This window comes from Thermobia domestica, chromosome 18, assembly GCF_964235325.1.
Source record: "Thermobia domestica chromosome 18, izTheDome1.hap1.1, whole genome shotgun sequence".
Taxonomy (NCBI): Eukaryota; Metazoa; Arthropoda; class Insecta; order Zygentoma; family Lepismatidae; genus Thermobia; species Thermobia domestica.
Window position 1 is genome coordinate 123,296,037 of NC_137471.1, and position 15,099 is coordinate 123,311,135.

The 15,099-nt window shown below is 35.7% G+C and overlaps 1 protein-coding gene across 5 annotated transcripts in view; it reads right to left on the reverse strand.

Annotated features, from left to right (window-relative positions):
* The window catches only part of LOC145676086 (small integral membrane protein 13), a 52,885-nt gene that overhangs the window by 32,914 nt on the left and 4,872 nt on the right, over positions 1–15,099 (reverse strand). For 3 of the 5 annotated variants that reach the window (XR_014129280.1, XR_014129281.1, XR_014129279.1), the window contains exon 2: positions 1,839–2,146. Coding sequence is in view for 1 of the 5 variants with exons in the window: in XM_081746962.1 (XP_081603088.1) it covers positions 2,084–2,146 (63 nt within the window). In the remaining 4 variants the exon portion in view is untranslated. The remainder of the gene's footprint in view (positions 1–1,838; positions 2,147–15,099) is intronic. The other 2 variants (XR_014129282.1, XM_081746962.1) reach the window with 1 other exon arrangement.

Here is a 15,099-nt window from a genome sequence, read left to right on the forward strand (position 1 = left end):
TTTTACCTATATATTATCATTATTATTCTTACGTCCTTTTACACTAACTGATGAGATTGTATTGCGCTGAACACTGCATGTAACTGTAAAGTGGTTAGAAAACAATGTTCTACATGCGTTGAAAAATGTACTTTAGATTCAATGAAGTAAAAAATGAATTTAGTTAAGAGTTTTCTTATACCGCTTCTGTTTCCACGTGCATAAGGTTAAAAAGTCTGAATTTACATAGAACAAATTTTGGGAACTCCCGACTCTCTGCCAGCTTATGTACATGAAATATAGAGTCATAAAAACATAGTTCTTTCCTTATAAGTAAAGAATGATCACTTCCGACAATATGAACAAAATAGGAAAATAAATATTCTTATATTAGCTGCACGACAGTACTGTACAGGGTGTCCGAAAGTAACTCGGAGTAACTTATAGAAAGAAAGCGTATTTCCTATTTCGACAATTACAAGACGCTGATATTTCAACCATAATTCGTAAAGCAACAATAATACACAAATTTTACTCCAAATGTCGCCATCGCATGTAATACAGACAGACATACCATGCTGTAGAAATAAACACCTAATGTCTATCCAAAAGCATTTCAGTTGGAAGTGTGGTACAGATGGCAATCATAAATGGCATTAACATCCTCGGAAATGTAAAATGTCTTATTAAGTACTGTGCAACAAAAATCAGAGAATTATCAGATTACGTCCAACGACCATTTTTTAGAAATTCAACACAGGAACAAAGAATGGTTTGCCCATGTGCAGTCCTCATTTACTTCACGTTAATCAGTAGGTCGCGTCTCATATAGCCTCGCTGCTGAAGAGGACGTTAAACTCAAAATCAACTAAATTTAAATTTTTCACTCTGGCCTAGTGTAAAACATTTTATATATCTAGAAAAATATATCAGTCTTTAGCATATCTCCGTATTAACTACGAAATACGCCACCCTTTTCATCTACTTTAATAATCATTATTTTTTCTCTGAATCTAATAATCTAATTAACTTCTTTTTTTAATCTAATTTAAATAAAGCTACTTATATTCCAATATGTATTTTTCTTTTTTCTCCGTTTGAATTGTACAAATATGGCTTATTATCGTGTCAATACGGTATGTCATCAAGAACAAATTTCTCTAGATGTCACCAGGAGAACTCCAATTCCATGTAAGGTTGTAAGCAATCCATACGCAATTTTCAGTGTGTTACGCAGCGTCCCAAGAGTTCGCATGTGTGTGCAAGTACCAGCGCTATCATATTTCCTGGCTACGTCCGATACAATCACCCACCAAAGAACAAAGCAGAATCTCTAAAAGGCGCTCTTTCACAGCAATGACCTTAGCCACAAAGTTCATGTGTTATGTTGTAAAGGATGCACTTATTGAATTATGTATAAATGGACTTCAAGAAAGCATTAAAAAAAGTTTCATGACAAGACCAAACTTTATCGGACACCCTGTACAACTAAAATATAATATCGTCCCTGAAACAGAAAGATTCAACAGGCAGAGACTCTCTTCAATTGATATTACACCACATATTCATAGAATTAACAAGTCTGATGGACTAAAGACTTGAGTGCATACCTGGGACGGATGCAAGTTACTTGTGTCATGTTCTGATGGTCCATCCATCTCTTTTCGTACTCAAGACAGAATACACTACAGTGTACTTTACTTCGCTACGGAAAATTAAGCACGGAATCTTATAACAAATCAACTGCACAATAAACACTAAAAATCGAAACAAATAAATAAGAAAACAATTAATATTATTTCCAACAAAAAAAATTAACGTTGGATGTTGACTAACTTAAACTTGCATTAACAACTCACTTTCATCTTGTGCGCTACGTCAAACAAGACTTAGGAAAGTTTTAACTTAAAATAAATTACAAAAGCGCTCTACCAGGCTACTTTTGTACTTGCAATTAGGTTTAGAAAACCCGTATACGTTCGGATCACGTAACATGCTTGTCATGGACCTTAGTTTTCTAATCCCAGTTGCTAATCCAGCCGTGCTCTCTTACTACGAGCTCTCCCGCTCTTCAGATCATGAACTGATGGAGATTCAGACATACCTCCAAGCAGTTCCCGCACAAAACGGAATCTTGACAAGAAAAATCTCCACACCAGGTACCAGCCTGCAACGAAAGGAAAGATTTACTATATTAGTACAAATGGAATGTACTGTATAATACGCAAACAAAATTAACAGTAAAATACGTTAAGTTCGCCTCATATTTACTGAGCTAAGACGATATGATCATATGCTTTCATTAAGAGCCTGACATACTAAAAATAATACAAATTTTACAATTTTTCCTTTGCTTGTTTTTTCTAAGTAAACGGAGATAATGAAATGCACCTTAACACAATCATAGATAATGCTATTCTACAACAGAAAATAAGAACCTGAAGAATTTTCAGTGTTACCATCCATAGAAATTACAGTTTTGCTAGAATAACATTTTCCCTAAAATCTAAGTTAAGGCAGAGACTAGAGGAACGAACTCAACTGTATTTGATTACGTATCATGTTGTCTTGGAATCGTGTTAATTACTTTTTAAATAATAGTTGTATTTAGTTTGTAATAAACAAAATAGTTTTAACATACAGTAATTAAAATTAAATAATAATGTTATTAAAAAAGTAGTTCACAGGATTCCAAAACAACATGATACGTAATCAAATGCAGTTGAGTTCGTTTCTCTAGTTGCTGCCTTAACTTAGATTTTGAGGAAAATGTTATTCTAGCAGCACTGTAATTTCTATGGATGGTAACACTGAAAATTTTTTCAGGTTCTTATTTTCTGTTGTAGAATAACATTATCTATGATTGTATTAAGTTGCATTTCATTATCTCCTTTCACTTATGAAAAACTAGCACATGAAAAATGGAAAATTTTATATTATTTTTAATATGTTACTTTAACGTTTTTTTAAATGTTATATTCCTAATCAAACTGCTGAATTTTCAACGGAATTTCACTCATATCTTTCCTCAGGTCTTAAGCAACATTGGATTAGGCTTTTCTGAGTTTTAGACTTCTTGTAAGGAAGAAAAGTTAAACTCCAAATAGCCAAGTTTTCATATTACTTAGGCAAATTATATATAATAAAGAAAATAAATTATTTAAATTACCTTCATGTAGTTTTATTTATTTTAATTCTAAGAGATTTCGCTTACTTTTGCTTCTGTGAGCTTCTTTGGAGAATTTCACCTTTTCAAACTTCAATTAAGTTGGAATTTACATATTGCTTATTTAATCATCTTCTCATGGATATTCCACTGGAAATAACTTCTTAAAGTTAATTAACAAAAAATTGGTTACTTACCAATAAATCCTCCCATGGGAAAACTAAATATTCTCCAAACGTATTGGAAGAACAGGCTAGTTCCGTCTTCAATGGCAAGGTAACAAGGATAAAAATGGATGAGAGATTTTTAATTTTAATTTTAGAATCTTAATTATCCCACCGGAGGATTTATTGGTAACTTTAAAAAAAAATCTGAATCATCCTCTCACGCACCTACATAATTCTAACTTCTTAAAGTCTGAAAAAAGTAAAGAATTTCAATGATCGGTTATAAAAATGATTTTATAGATTAAATGAAGAAAACATGATTTATCCATTCGCCATTGTAGTTCATAGCAGCCAATCCCTATGGTTAATTCATTGTTCCACTTATTAAAAATTGCTTTAAAAATCTGTCGTTGTAAGGAAAAATTGTATGTACATCTTAATGTTACTCTTTCTTAAACTGAAGTTGGAACTATATTACTTTAACCTAAGAAACACCACAAACATTGTTTAATAAAAAGTAAGTTTAAGAACTACACTAAATTTTCCATATAACAAACAAAAGATTTTTTTCGGCAATTTTTTTGTAACTGTAAGTATAGACCTGGCTGTGAACTACAATGCGAGTATATTAATTGTTACTTCTCTTGATGAGTCTATAAATGCATTTTTTATAAGTGATCGTTGAAGTTCTTTGGAAATTTTGAGAAGTTAATACAGCAAAATATCTGTGAAGGAAAGATTAAATAAAGCAGTATGTGTATTTCAGTTAGATTTAAGTTTCAAAAGATGAAATTCTCTAAAGCAGCTCACATAAGGAAAAGTGAACAAAATCTTAGAATTAAAATAAATAAGTCTACGCAAAGATACCTACAATTATTTATTTTCTAATGGATGAACTTCTTTCTTAAAAGTTAATAGACTGGTATCTACAGAGGAATAAATTACAAATCAAGTAAAAATTATTTTTCTTTTCAAAACTGAGAAAACGAGCTTTGGACATTTGCAAGATGTTCAATAATAAGGTTATGAATAAACGTGGTAAAAAAAAAAAGTTGAATTTCTTTTTTCTTAAATTACATGTCAATGTCAATAATGTGGTAAGTGAACGTAAAAAACTCTTACATTAGTGTCACCAAAAGGAAGTAATAAGAGACTCTAAAGATCAGGATTCTGTGGCTTCAGGCACTTCCAAACTTCTAAGGATGTTCAACCACACGTGGCATTAAGGAAATTAAGGTCATTAGAAAAACTTTATTATATAACGAGAATCTTATAAGAACGAACATACAAGTTAAAAATCATTTTTGTTATTTTATTTCAATCAACTTTTTTTTTTTTTTTTTTTTTTTTTTTTTATTTACATCACTTGAACTTGATTCGTTTTAAAAACAAAATACAACTTACGATATTCCGTTCTTAACTAGTAAACTATTAGGGGTTTCCTCATATTTATATTATGTCTTTTCCAAGCTGTTTCCCACAGATCATAGTTACTCAGTTGCAATACACTATTGTTTTCCTAACATCAGGGGTTGGACAAAAAAATCTAAAACGTTTGCAAAAGTGTGAAAATCATACCTAGTATGTGTGGGGCCTCCTTTTGCGTCCAAAACTGCATGGATCCGACGTGGAATGAACGTATACACCTCCTGAATCGTGGTGTGTGTAATTTTGTACCATTGTTCCTCCAAAACATGCTCCAGTTCCTTAAAGAATGCTGGTGGAGGGTAATGAGACGGAACACGCCTTTCTAACTCAGACCACAATGGCTCAATGATGTTCAGATCTGGTGATTGTGGGACCCAGGAGAGGTGTGATAGCTCCTGGTCATGCTCCTCAAACCATGATTTCACACCTTTTTCAGCGTGACAGAGTGCCAAATCATCTTGGTAGATGCCATCACCATCAGGGAACAATATTTGGGCCATGGGGTAGAACCTGGTCCCCAAAATGGCCTCATACGCATTAGCATTCCATGCAGGGCTATGATGGGACCTGCAGAAATCCACGATATCACTGCCCATACTGTAACAGAACCATCCACATGCTTTACAGTTGGAAGCAGATAGTCTGTATCATAGACCTGCGACGGTGTTCTCCATACGTAAACACGACCGGTTGTTGGAAACAAGGTAAAGGTTGATTCACCAGACCACAATACGTGTTTCCAGTGCTCATGAGTGCACACTTTGTGGTCCTTGCACCACTGGATACGCCTCTTCGCATTTACTGCTGTGACCAGGGTTTTGGCGATAGCGGCCCTGCCATGAAATTTCATTTTATAAAGTTCCCGTCGCACTGTTTTCGATGAAACCGGGTTTTGTAGGTCGGATTGAGTTCAGACGTAATTTTCATTGCAGTGGTCTTCTTTTTAGCTGCTACAATCCGTTATAATGCCCTCCGGTCCCTATCTGACAGGATTGTCTTTCGGCCACTGTTGTGCTTTGCAGACATGACATTCGTTTGCCCATGAATTGTGTATGCCCTCGTGACATTGGACACAGTGCCTTTCGATACCCCGACAATGTTCGCCACTGTTGCCACTGACGCCAACCAGACGGGCACCAACGATCATGCCTCTTTGGAAGTCTGTCAGGTCGCCCATTTTACCGCACCACTTTCACACCACGACACTCACAGGTGAACTGGTTACTGCTGTCAGAAGAGGAAGGTCCACACGACATATTGAAAACAAAAGACGATCGGCAACCGCACCACGCGTTGTACAGTGGAGAGCCAAACTTACGTGTCCTGTATGAAGTGTTTTTAGATTTTTTTGTCTACCCTCTGTATAAGACTGGGCGGTCCAATGATCTTCAAAATTCAACTCACAATAATTGGACGAAAGAAAAATAATTATAGTATCCATTGTATTTCTTTTTAAGGATCTTAATGAGTAAAGAACAAAAGAAAATTGTGAATGTCCTTTTTAATATATAAATTAATAAATTTTTCACCATAATTTTCTCATGTTTTAAAATTGCAAAACTATTCAAGATAAACTTTCATATCAGCATGAATCATTTATGAATATAAATATTTCATTTCAAGTTATCTGCACTCATCATCATACTTATCATCGTAGGTATTGTGCCATTATTGGCAGGTCACTTGCTGCAACTGAGAAGCTTCCATGCTCCACGGTCTGCCGCTAACCTCTTCGTCTTTACGTACGCTTTCTCTGTTTTGATATCGTCTATCAGTTGTAATATCTTTTCGATCGACCCAGTTAATTCTCTCCATTCTTCACCACACCAACATATCAAAAGCTTCTTATCGTGTTTCAACACTTTTACGCAATGTCCATGTTTCTGAACCACAGAGTACAATATTCCACACGAATCATTTTATAGGTCTTTTTCTCAATTCTTTATTCAAGATCCCACAAAATAGTGTTTTCTTCCTCCTAAAGGTTTATTTCGCCATTCCTATCCTTGCTTTTACTTCACGTTCACACTTCATTTCAATACTAATAATACTATCCAGATATCGAAAACTAGTCACCTGTTCTATTTTCTCCCGTCCTACTTCTATATTTGACACCGACCCCTTCGTTCCAATCACCATGGCTTTTGTCTTTCTAACATTTATCTTCATCCCATATTCCTCACAAGCCTTCCTCAAGTTTTCTAACATCTTATTGATGTTCCTTTTCATATTCTGCAACAAGCGCCATATCATCTTCAAACTGTATACATCTAATCATTCTACCTTCTACTGAAATGCCGTCTTTATTTTGTAGGATCTTTTTCAGTATATCTTCTAGATAGATATTCAATAATGTAGGAGAGACAGCATCCCTGTCGAACTCCCGTCTGTACTCTTTGACAAAAACAATACCATAATATGTACGAACTTTTAGTGGTGTGGTGTTTTGTAATCAAAAATACCTTTCTCTTTTAAAAGTATTTTTGTCCCTATTTATATTAACTAGCAGCAATGATCGTTCTTAACGCGGGAAGAATAGATTTATGACAAATATATAAAAGGTACTAGTATTTCAATCGTACTTTTGCCTGTATACAGACTTAAAGACAATAAAAATATTCTATTCTATTAGGATGCGTATTTCAACCAAAATGAAAAGATAGAAATCCAACTCGACCCAAGTATTATGACCTATATTTAAAAAATACTTTCAAGCGATGTGGTCATTACTGTTTGTGAAAAAAAAAAAAAAAATATCTCGTTCTAGGATATGCATTTCAATCTAATGATAAATACTTACTAACCAAAATTATGTTCAAAAATTCCTCTTAAACAATTCAATCGTATTCTTACTTTCACCATTTTATGAAAATAAATTGAAAATTAAAATATTACAGACATGTTCATTTTGTAGAGACAGAATTTTCGAAAACTCTGGAACACTTTTCAATTTATTTTATATCTCGAGTTTCATCCGCCTAAGTTGAAGGGCTAGTGAGATACATATTTTGTCATAAGTTTGAGCCCCTTCTTCTTTACAATATGAATTCTGGTGCTCAAAGTGATAAGATAAAACTTAGGCTCAAGTTAAGTGCTAATTATTCTTAAAAAAAAAAAAAAAAAAGGTTCGAAATGGTTCACCCGTTTTTCCGTCATCAAAAGATAACGTCTTCTTATTTTTATATATTGAGAATAACATGGAAATTGCCTCCCTGCATTAAACCAAAATTTTCTAAAACAACGGCCCACATGGCCATTTATTTATAATAAAAAGGTTATAGATGAAGTTTCCCTTTCTGAACATGAGAGTCTTAGAAGATTCCCTTATTTTTGGAACTCATTTTAAGCCTCCTCTTGAATCCGCTTTAGTATATGCATTTCAATGAATGTAACATAAAAGTTCGCTGCATCCAAGTGCTATGTTCAAAAATTCATTCTAAATAGTTTATCCGTTTTTAAGCGATGATGAGCCAAACAATACCGATTTCCGTATCGTGGGAAAATTATAGAAATTTCTCTTCTTTCCCTTAGAAGCAGAATTAATGAAAACGCTGGTACACGTGCCCTGTTATTTTTACTTTTCCTAACTTGCAAGGCTTCTGAGACACTACTTTTGATATAGCAAGGCTCCTGTGACACTACTTTTGATATAAATTTTGATCCTCCTTAGGATACGCATATTAATTAATATGACATGATACAACGCAGTTTGAGGTAGGTACCAACTATTAAAATTACGTAATCGCATGAGAGGATGATCCAGATTAACAAAAAATACGTTACTTACCAATATATCCTCCCGTGGGAAAAGTAAATGTTCTCCAGACGTATTGGAACAACATGCTAGTTTCGGCTTCAGTGATAAGTAACAGGGATAAAAATGGATGAAAGAAATATGGTATAGGAAAAGGAATACATACCACCAAATAAATATAGCGTAACAGAAGGTACTAAAAACAGTGAGCAGAGTACAGTGAACGAAAGAAAGAAAGAGCTGAGTTGGAAGAAGCGTGTTGTCTATGCTACGTCACTCTTGTCAGATCCAAAATACACATCAAAGCTAGGTACCCGATTTTATTAATGTTACCACAATCTAGATTTAAAGCTGGTTTATATTTATGAGTAAAGAATTGAGTCTTTAATCTCCCATTGTTATTTCTCTTTCTTTCTCTTTCCTGAACCTATCACATTAACTTGTTTTATATTATGTGCATGTTTTAAGTGAAGTACGACATACCCTCTTCTTGTGACTTTTTTTTTATTGTCCAATGTGTTAATTCACGTGTTAATGTTGCGTTTAGTTTGACCTAAATACGAAGAGTCACATTCAAACTGAGCAGAATATCTGACTTATTTAGTGGATCAACAAAGTAAATTTTAAAACTGATGAGATGCTTTTCTACATTTCAGGGGGATACTGGAAGCAGATAAGTTATGCTTTACATGTTTAATGTTTACTCGTGAAATGTCTTGGGCTTTTGTCCTACTTTGGAAAATTAAATTGGGTTTTTAGCCGGTGGGCTGTGTGTGTGTGTGTATCAAATCAATAGTACAATAATAATACTAATCAAAAACATAAAACTCTTACTTATTTCGGTGAAAAATGCTTCTCTTCCTTGTCCTTACCTACCGAAAGCAAGGGTATGGAAATAAATTATGGACACCAACGAGCCCACAGCAAGGGTGAAATGTCTCAAAAATTAGTAAAAATAAAATGACCCCTCTTACATTTGATAAATCAAGGAACCTGCCGATTTTATACAGCAGTACCTCTATAGGTGCGAATACATTGATACACACATATAGTAAAAAAAAAAAAAAAATGTTTATTTTCTCCATTTATTAATATAATACGAAGGGTATACTATGATGATTTACACTCCTTTCTTGTTCCAGGTGTAGTGGACCACTGAAGTTGGGATGGTAGTCATAGGCACCTAGGATCGTCCATCTACTAATTGAGAGCGTCATCGCAACGGGGACGACAGCAGCGCCCTGTGCAGTCCATTTCTTGAACCCATATGACAACATGGGAAGTGATTACAGAGGACACTGTGGTTGTGGTTCCTGTGGAAAGAGGGCCTGGCCGAAGTTAAAATCCTTACGCGATTTGTGGCAGTATGTGAACAACATGCACTGTCGCGGGAAACAGTTTACAACTAGATAGAAGGTTGGAATGTGGGTAGCTCCCCGACGAGAAAGAGAAGCAGTTCTGCGAAGTGACAGTGACAATACTAGCAGTAATCGCCATTGTAGAAAGGACCATTCAAGAGAACAAATGCATTACATTCTTTTTCATGGAAGCTGCTACAGAACTAACCAAAAACACCCTGTAGTATATCGTCCAAACCACTTACAGTTAGTAAGGTCAGTGCGTGAGGGATTTCAAAACCCTTGTCTCAGAGCAAAACCAATGTCGTATGGACGTGTGCAGGGAACTTTTGCAACGCCATGATCATGATTCCGAAGATTTTATGTCTACCTTTGTGACTGGTGATGAGATCTGGCTCCATTACCGTGTGCCGACGACGAAGCAACAATCAATGGAACGGAAACATCACGCTACTCCACCTTCAAAGAAATTTCGAACACCTTCAGTAGTAAGCGTAAGGTTATAGCGTTCTGGGACACGAAAGATATTATCCTCATCGACTTACTGGAAGGTGGAGGAATCACGATTAACAGTGCAGTGTATGTGGAGACCCTCAGACGCTTACGTCATGACATTTTCTGGAAGCGGCAAGGAAAATTAGCGAAAGAAGTACTTCTGCAACATGATAATGCACATTCTCACACCAACCGAGAAACCATTGCTGCCATTGATCAACTCGAGTTTACAGTGTTGCCACATCCTTCCTACTCTCCACACTCGCCTCCCAGAAATTACCACCTGTTCGGGGACAATGCAAAAAGTCTCTGCATGGCCATGGGCTTGCAGATGTTCACGAACTTGATCAATATGTCAAAACACAGGTGCGTGGAAGTCCCAAACAATTAGTTCCAGGAGAGTCCTTTGTAGCTGACACACCGTTGGTAAAAGTGCATAAAGATAACGGGAGATTATATTGAGAAGGTGGACGCATCAATTGCTGTGTAACCTGTATGAATGTCTAAAATAATATATGTACATAATTATAGTACGACCCTCGTATATAATTAAACTGTCAGGGGTGTTCAATGAAGACACTAGGCTGTGCAAGCACAAGTGGAGTCGTAGAACATTCCACGTGGTTTGAGTGGCTAAGCATTGACATCAAGTGAAAGAATGTAGGGTGAGGACGGGGTAGCATAGTGGTTAAGCTGGAGATTGAATTTAAATAATAGTCCAGTATACACTTTTTCTTTCTTAGTATATCGCTGAACTTCATGTTACTTAGCCTACCATTTTGATATGAAAGTTTTAGTCGAACATATTACAAATATTTCCTGTAGTATGACGATGAAACGAGACAATAATGGAAGAATTAATGAAATAAACTGAAAAAAAAAAATCGAGAGAAAACGCACAGAGTATGTACATTTTTAGAAGTAACAATGCTGTTAGTGTTCATTTCCTCATAAAAGACACTCTCACATTAACTTTTTACAATATATTTATGCTGTATTTGAAATACCAAACTGTATTTGAAACTTTCATGGGCTTCATCACTCATGAATACTGGGATATCTGCATCTTCCGTGAGAATAGCGTCCATTATGGCACAAAATTCTCTGCGCTGCAAAAAATCCGTTTCACTTAGCTGCTGGATAATCGTTATTTTGTACGGCTGAAATTTGAGATTATCATATAAGATGCAATGAAACGAATGACATGATATACCCAGAGCAACAACTGCCCTTTTCACTCTGTCTACGTTTTCCGGAGTTTTCGTACTGAACGGTGAAGACCAGGTGTTTTTTTTTTTTTTTTTTTTTTCATCACAGATCTAGTATACTATGCGACAGAACATAACCAATTTTTTCCTCGAAGGTCAAGATCTAAGGGTTCACTTGTCCCTACCATAAATCCTTCTTTGTAACTAGAATCCAGCGTTGCCGCTCGAACTCACATAGAACTTTTTTCAGCTGTCAGTATGGCTAACCCCACTACGGTTATCATAGTAGCATTGTTCTGCGGTTCCTCCGTCTGGCATCCGTAGCTTTTACACTAATATAGGCTAATATTAGCGTGATTGAAGAACGTATATTTCGGTTGTTAGGCTTTGCAATCAGCCCACGTCATGTGAAATAGAATAAATCTATGTTATTCTACTTGTTCAGCTTAAAATACAAATTACTTGGATGTAAATTATGTATGTAAATTACTTGCATGTAAATACTACCGAATAGAGCAAAACTTCTCTACTCCCGATCCAAGCCTTTGCATTATGTTTCCTCCATAAGTGACGTAGAGGCAATGCTCTAAATAGAAGAGGGGGAGTATGCATGATATACTTCTTTAGATCTCCCACTTCGAGCACTACGTAAAGCAATAGCACCCCAGTTTAAAAGCCGAGATCTTCCTATCTCGAATATTTTCAGTGTGTAGCCGATGGTTGTTGTATTGCGCCATTGGTTACGCACAATCCGTCATGGACGTAGCTCTAGGGAGTAAGTTTAGCACTTCCTTATATTTCCTTGCAAAGTTCCTCACTATTTCAATATGCATTTATTATTTTATTACCAACGCCCTAGCTACACTGGAATATCACTACCCGTGAGACCAGCGAAGTTAAGTAGTGTCGGGTCTGGTCAGAGGAAAGATAGGTGTGACCATTCGTAGTCACCAGGTGGTGTTACCGTTGCAGCGTTCACCCAGCGTCGTGAGTACAATTCAGAGGAATAGAAGCAAACCCTGTTAAATCCATTTTTTTTCAATTTTGTCAGGGAACAAAAACAAAGTGACGCCCTTATGTTTCAGAACTGTTGAACATTTTTTTCTTTTAAGTGGTAGATTTGACTCATCTGTGACTATTAAAAACAAAATCAACAATTCTGAAACATAAGGGTATCACTTTTTCTTCGTTTCCTGACAAAATTGGAAAATGGATTTAGCAGATTTTGCTTCTATCCCCTGAATTAGGAAGCCACTTGAAAGAAAAAAAAGTAGCGAACTGCAGTCTATGAAGCCAGCATTAACGGCGACGATAGCCGATGTGCTGACAATACATCATCCCACAGGAATCAGTGCCATAAGTCCAGGCCTACAAGGGCTGTTGCGCCAGGAATTCAGTTATTATTATTATTATTGCTAATAATAATAATAATATTAGGAGTAGGCTTAATAAAGATTCTGATTGTTTGTTTGTTCTGCTCATAAGTACATTATTTCTCACTTTATGATATAGTTAGGCAGGTCAACAATTGATCAGTTTCATTCTAATGTGATGCATTACGTGTATAAAAACTGGACAAACTGCGAAGTAGGACAGTACACACAGGAAATTAGTAATGATAGCTTTATTACTCACATGTTATGCTTTTTTACATCATTTCTTTCTTTTTTTTTTAAAAAAAAAAAAAACTTTAAATTGTCATTATAGTATTATTCACGGGCCTGTTGAATAATAATAATAAGATGACCCAGAATACGTCTCTGGTTTAATTAGTTAAACTAATTAAACTAATATCAACGTAATTGTGAAAGTTTTGTTTTCATGGATATATATATATATATAATGATTAAATGTGACTTCAGTATAATCAAGTATTCCAGTTAGAAACTTAAAATACTTTTAACTTGATGTTTTAGAGAATGGAGTTGGGAATATGCACATAGTACTATAGTTTTCCCGCCTCTTCAAAGACTACACAGAAACACAGATGTCAATTTACGTATGTCGTCTCGTGGGGATATCTGAGAACCCCCGAGGCGTGTCCCTACTTTGGCTCTCTTTAGGTGACGATGTTTGTCTGTGTTTAGCTAGTTTTGGATGCACAAAGTGAGTGTAGTGTGATCTGTCAATATGTCTGAATTTTTTTCGTCCGTGGTTGCAGGAGCATTCCTTGCCAGAACAAGAAAATAATCTTCCAGGTCGCAGCCATCAGAATGAACGAACACCGACCAAGAAAGAATATTCGATCGGGAGCGGTTCGAAAATGAGAAAACAGAGTGTGTGTATTGTGAGAAATGTATGCGAGCATGTGCGTGATATAGTAAAAAGTGGGGGTATTTTGCCAAGTAAAAACATAAATAAAATTACATCAGACGCAACTGGTGTTAATATAACCACAGTGAGGAAAATTTACGCGATTCAGGATGTGTCATCATATAAAACACCAACTAAACAAAATATCAATAAAATTAAGTCGTCCTTCGATAAAATAGATGATTTTACGAGAGACTTAGTCCGACGAACGGTGTACGAATTCTATATGAAAGGGGAATCACCAACAATACGCCGTTTAGGGAAAGCGATGAAAGAAAACACTGCCGAAACGGACTATGAATTCCCATATTCTGACGGGACTTTGCGAAGACTACGGCGAAGTATGAGTTTCTCACATAAAAGAGTTCTCCGTGAAACGGCTAGATCCGAGTCTGTGGAAATAGTTGCGTGGAGATTTCAGTTATTTAGAAGAAATAAATAGACTGCGTGGAGAACGATCTAGTGATGTATATTTGGACGAGTCGTGGTTCGATACGAACACGTGCAAAATGAAAAACTGGAGTGATGACACAGACAATTGCACAGTTGCAACTCCTGCGTTAAAAAGAGAAAGAATTGTAATTGTGCACTGTGGTGGGCGAAATGGGTTTGTTCAAGACGCTCTTCTAGTAACATATCAAAACATGTTAAATGTCCCAGCCGACTACCATGGCACGATGGCCTCCAAGGTTTTCGAGGAATGGTTTGTTAATTCTGTGTTACACCGATTGGAAGAGCCATCAGTTATAGTGATGGACAATGCCAGATACCACTCGCGAATTCTCAACCCAATTCCTAATATGCAGTGGCCAAAAGAAAAAAATAATTCAGTACATGATAAATCATGGAAATAGTGTGCCTCAGCCAGTTCCAATAAAACCTGTTTTAATGAAACTTATTCGGGAGACATCACCTAGAGAACAAAAAAATAAAAGTTAGGAATTTTTAGAAAGTCCAAACATTATTCAGAAAAACCCCTCCCAAATATTTTTCTAAATCCGATACTGATTATTTCTATCAAATGGTATTTAAGGTTGTGTCCGGAAGATTATTGTTAAATCATTGCACAGCTACAGTATAACGGAGTACGCTCTGACAGATATATTGAAAAACGTACGCTCTGATGGATATATTGAAAAATATAAGTTTGATTATGTGCTAGAAGCTAGAGCACTAAGCTACAAGAATTAATTCAGAAGTTAAAATAAAGTTAAATAGCTTCTAAAATTGC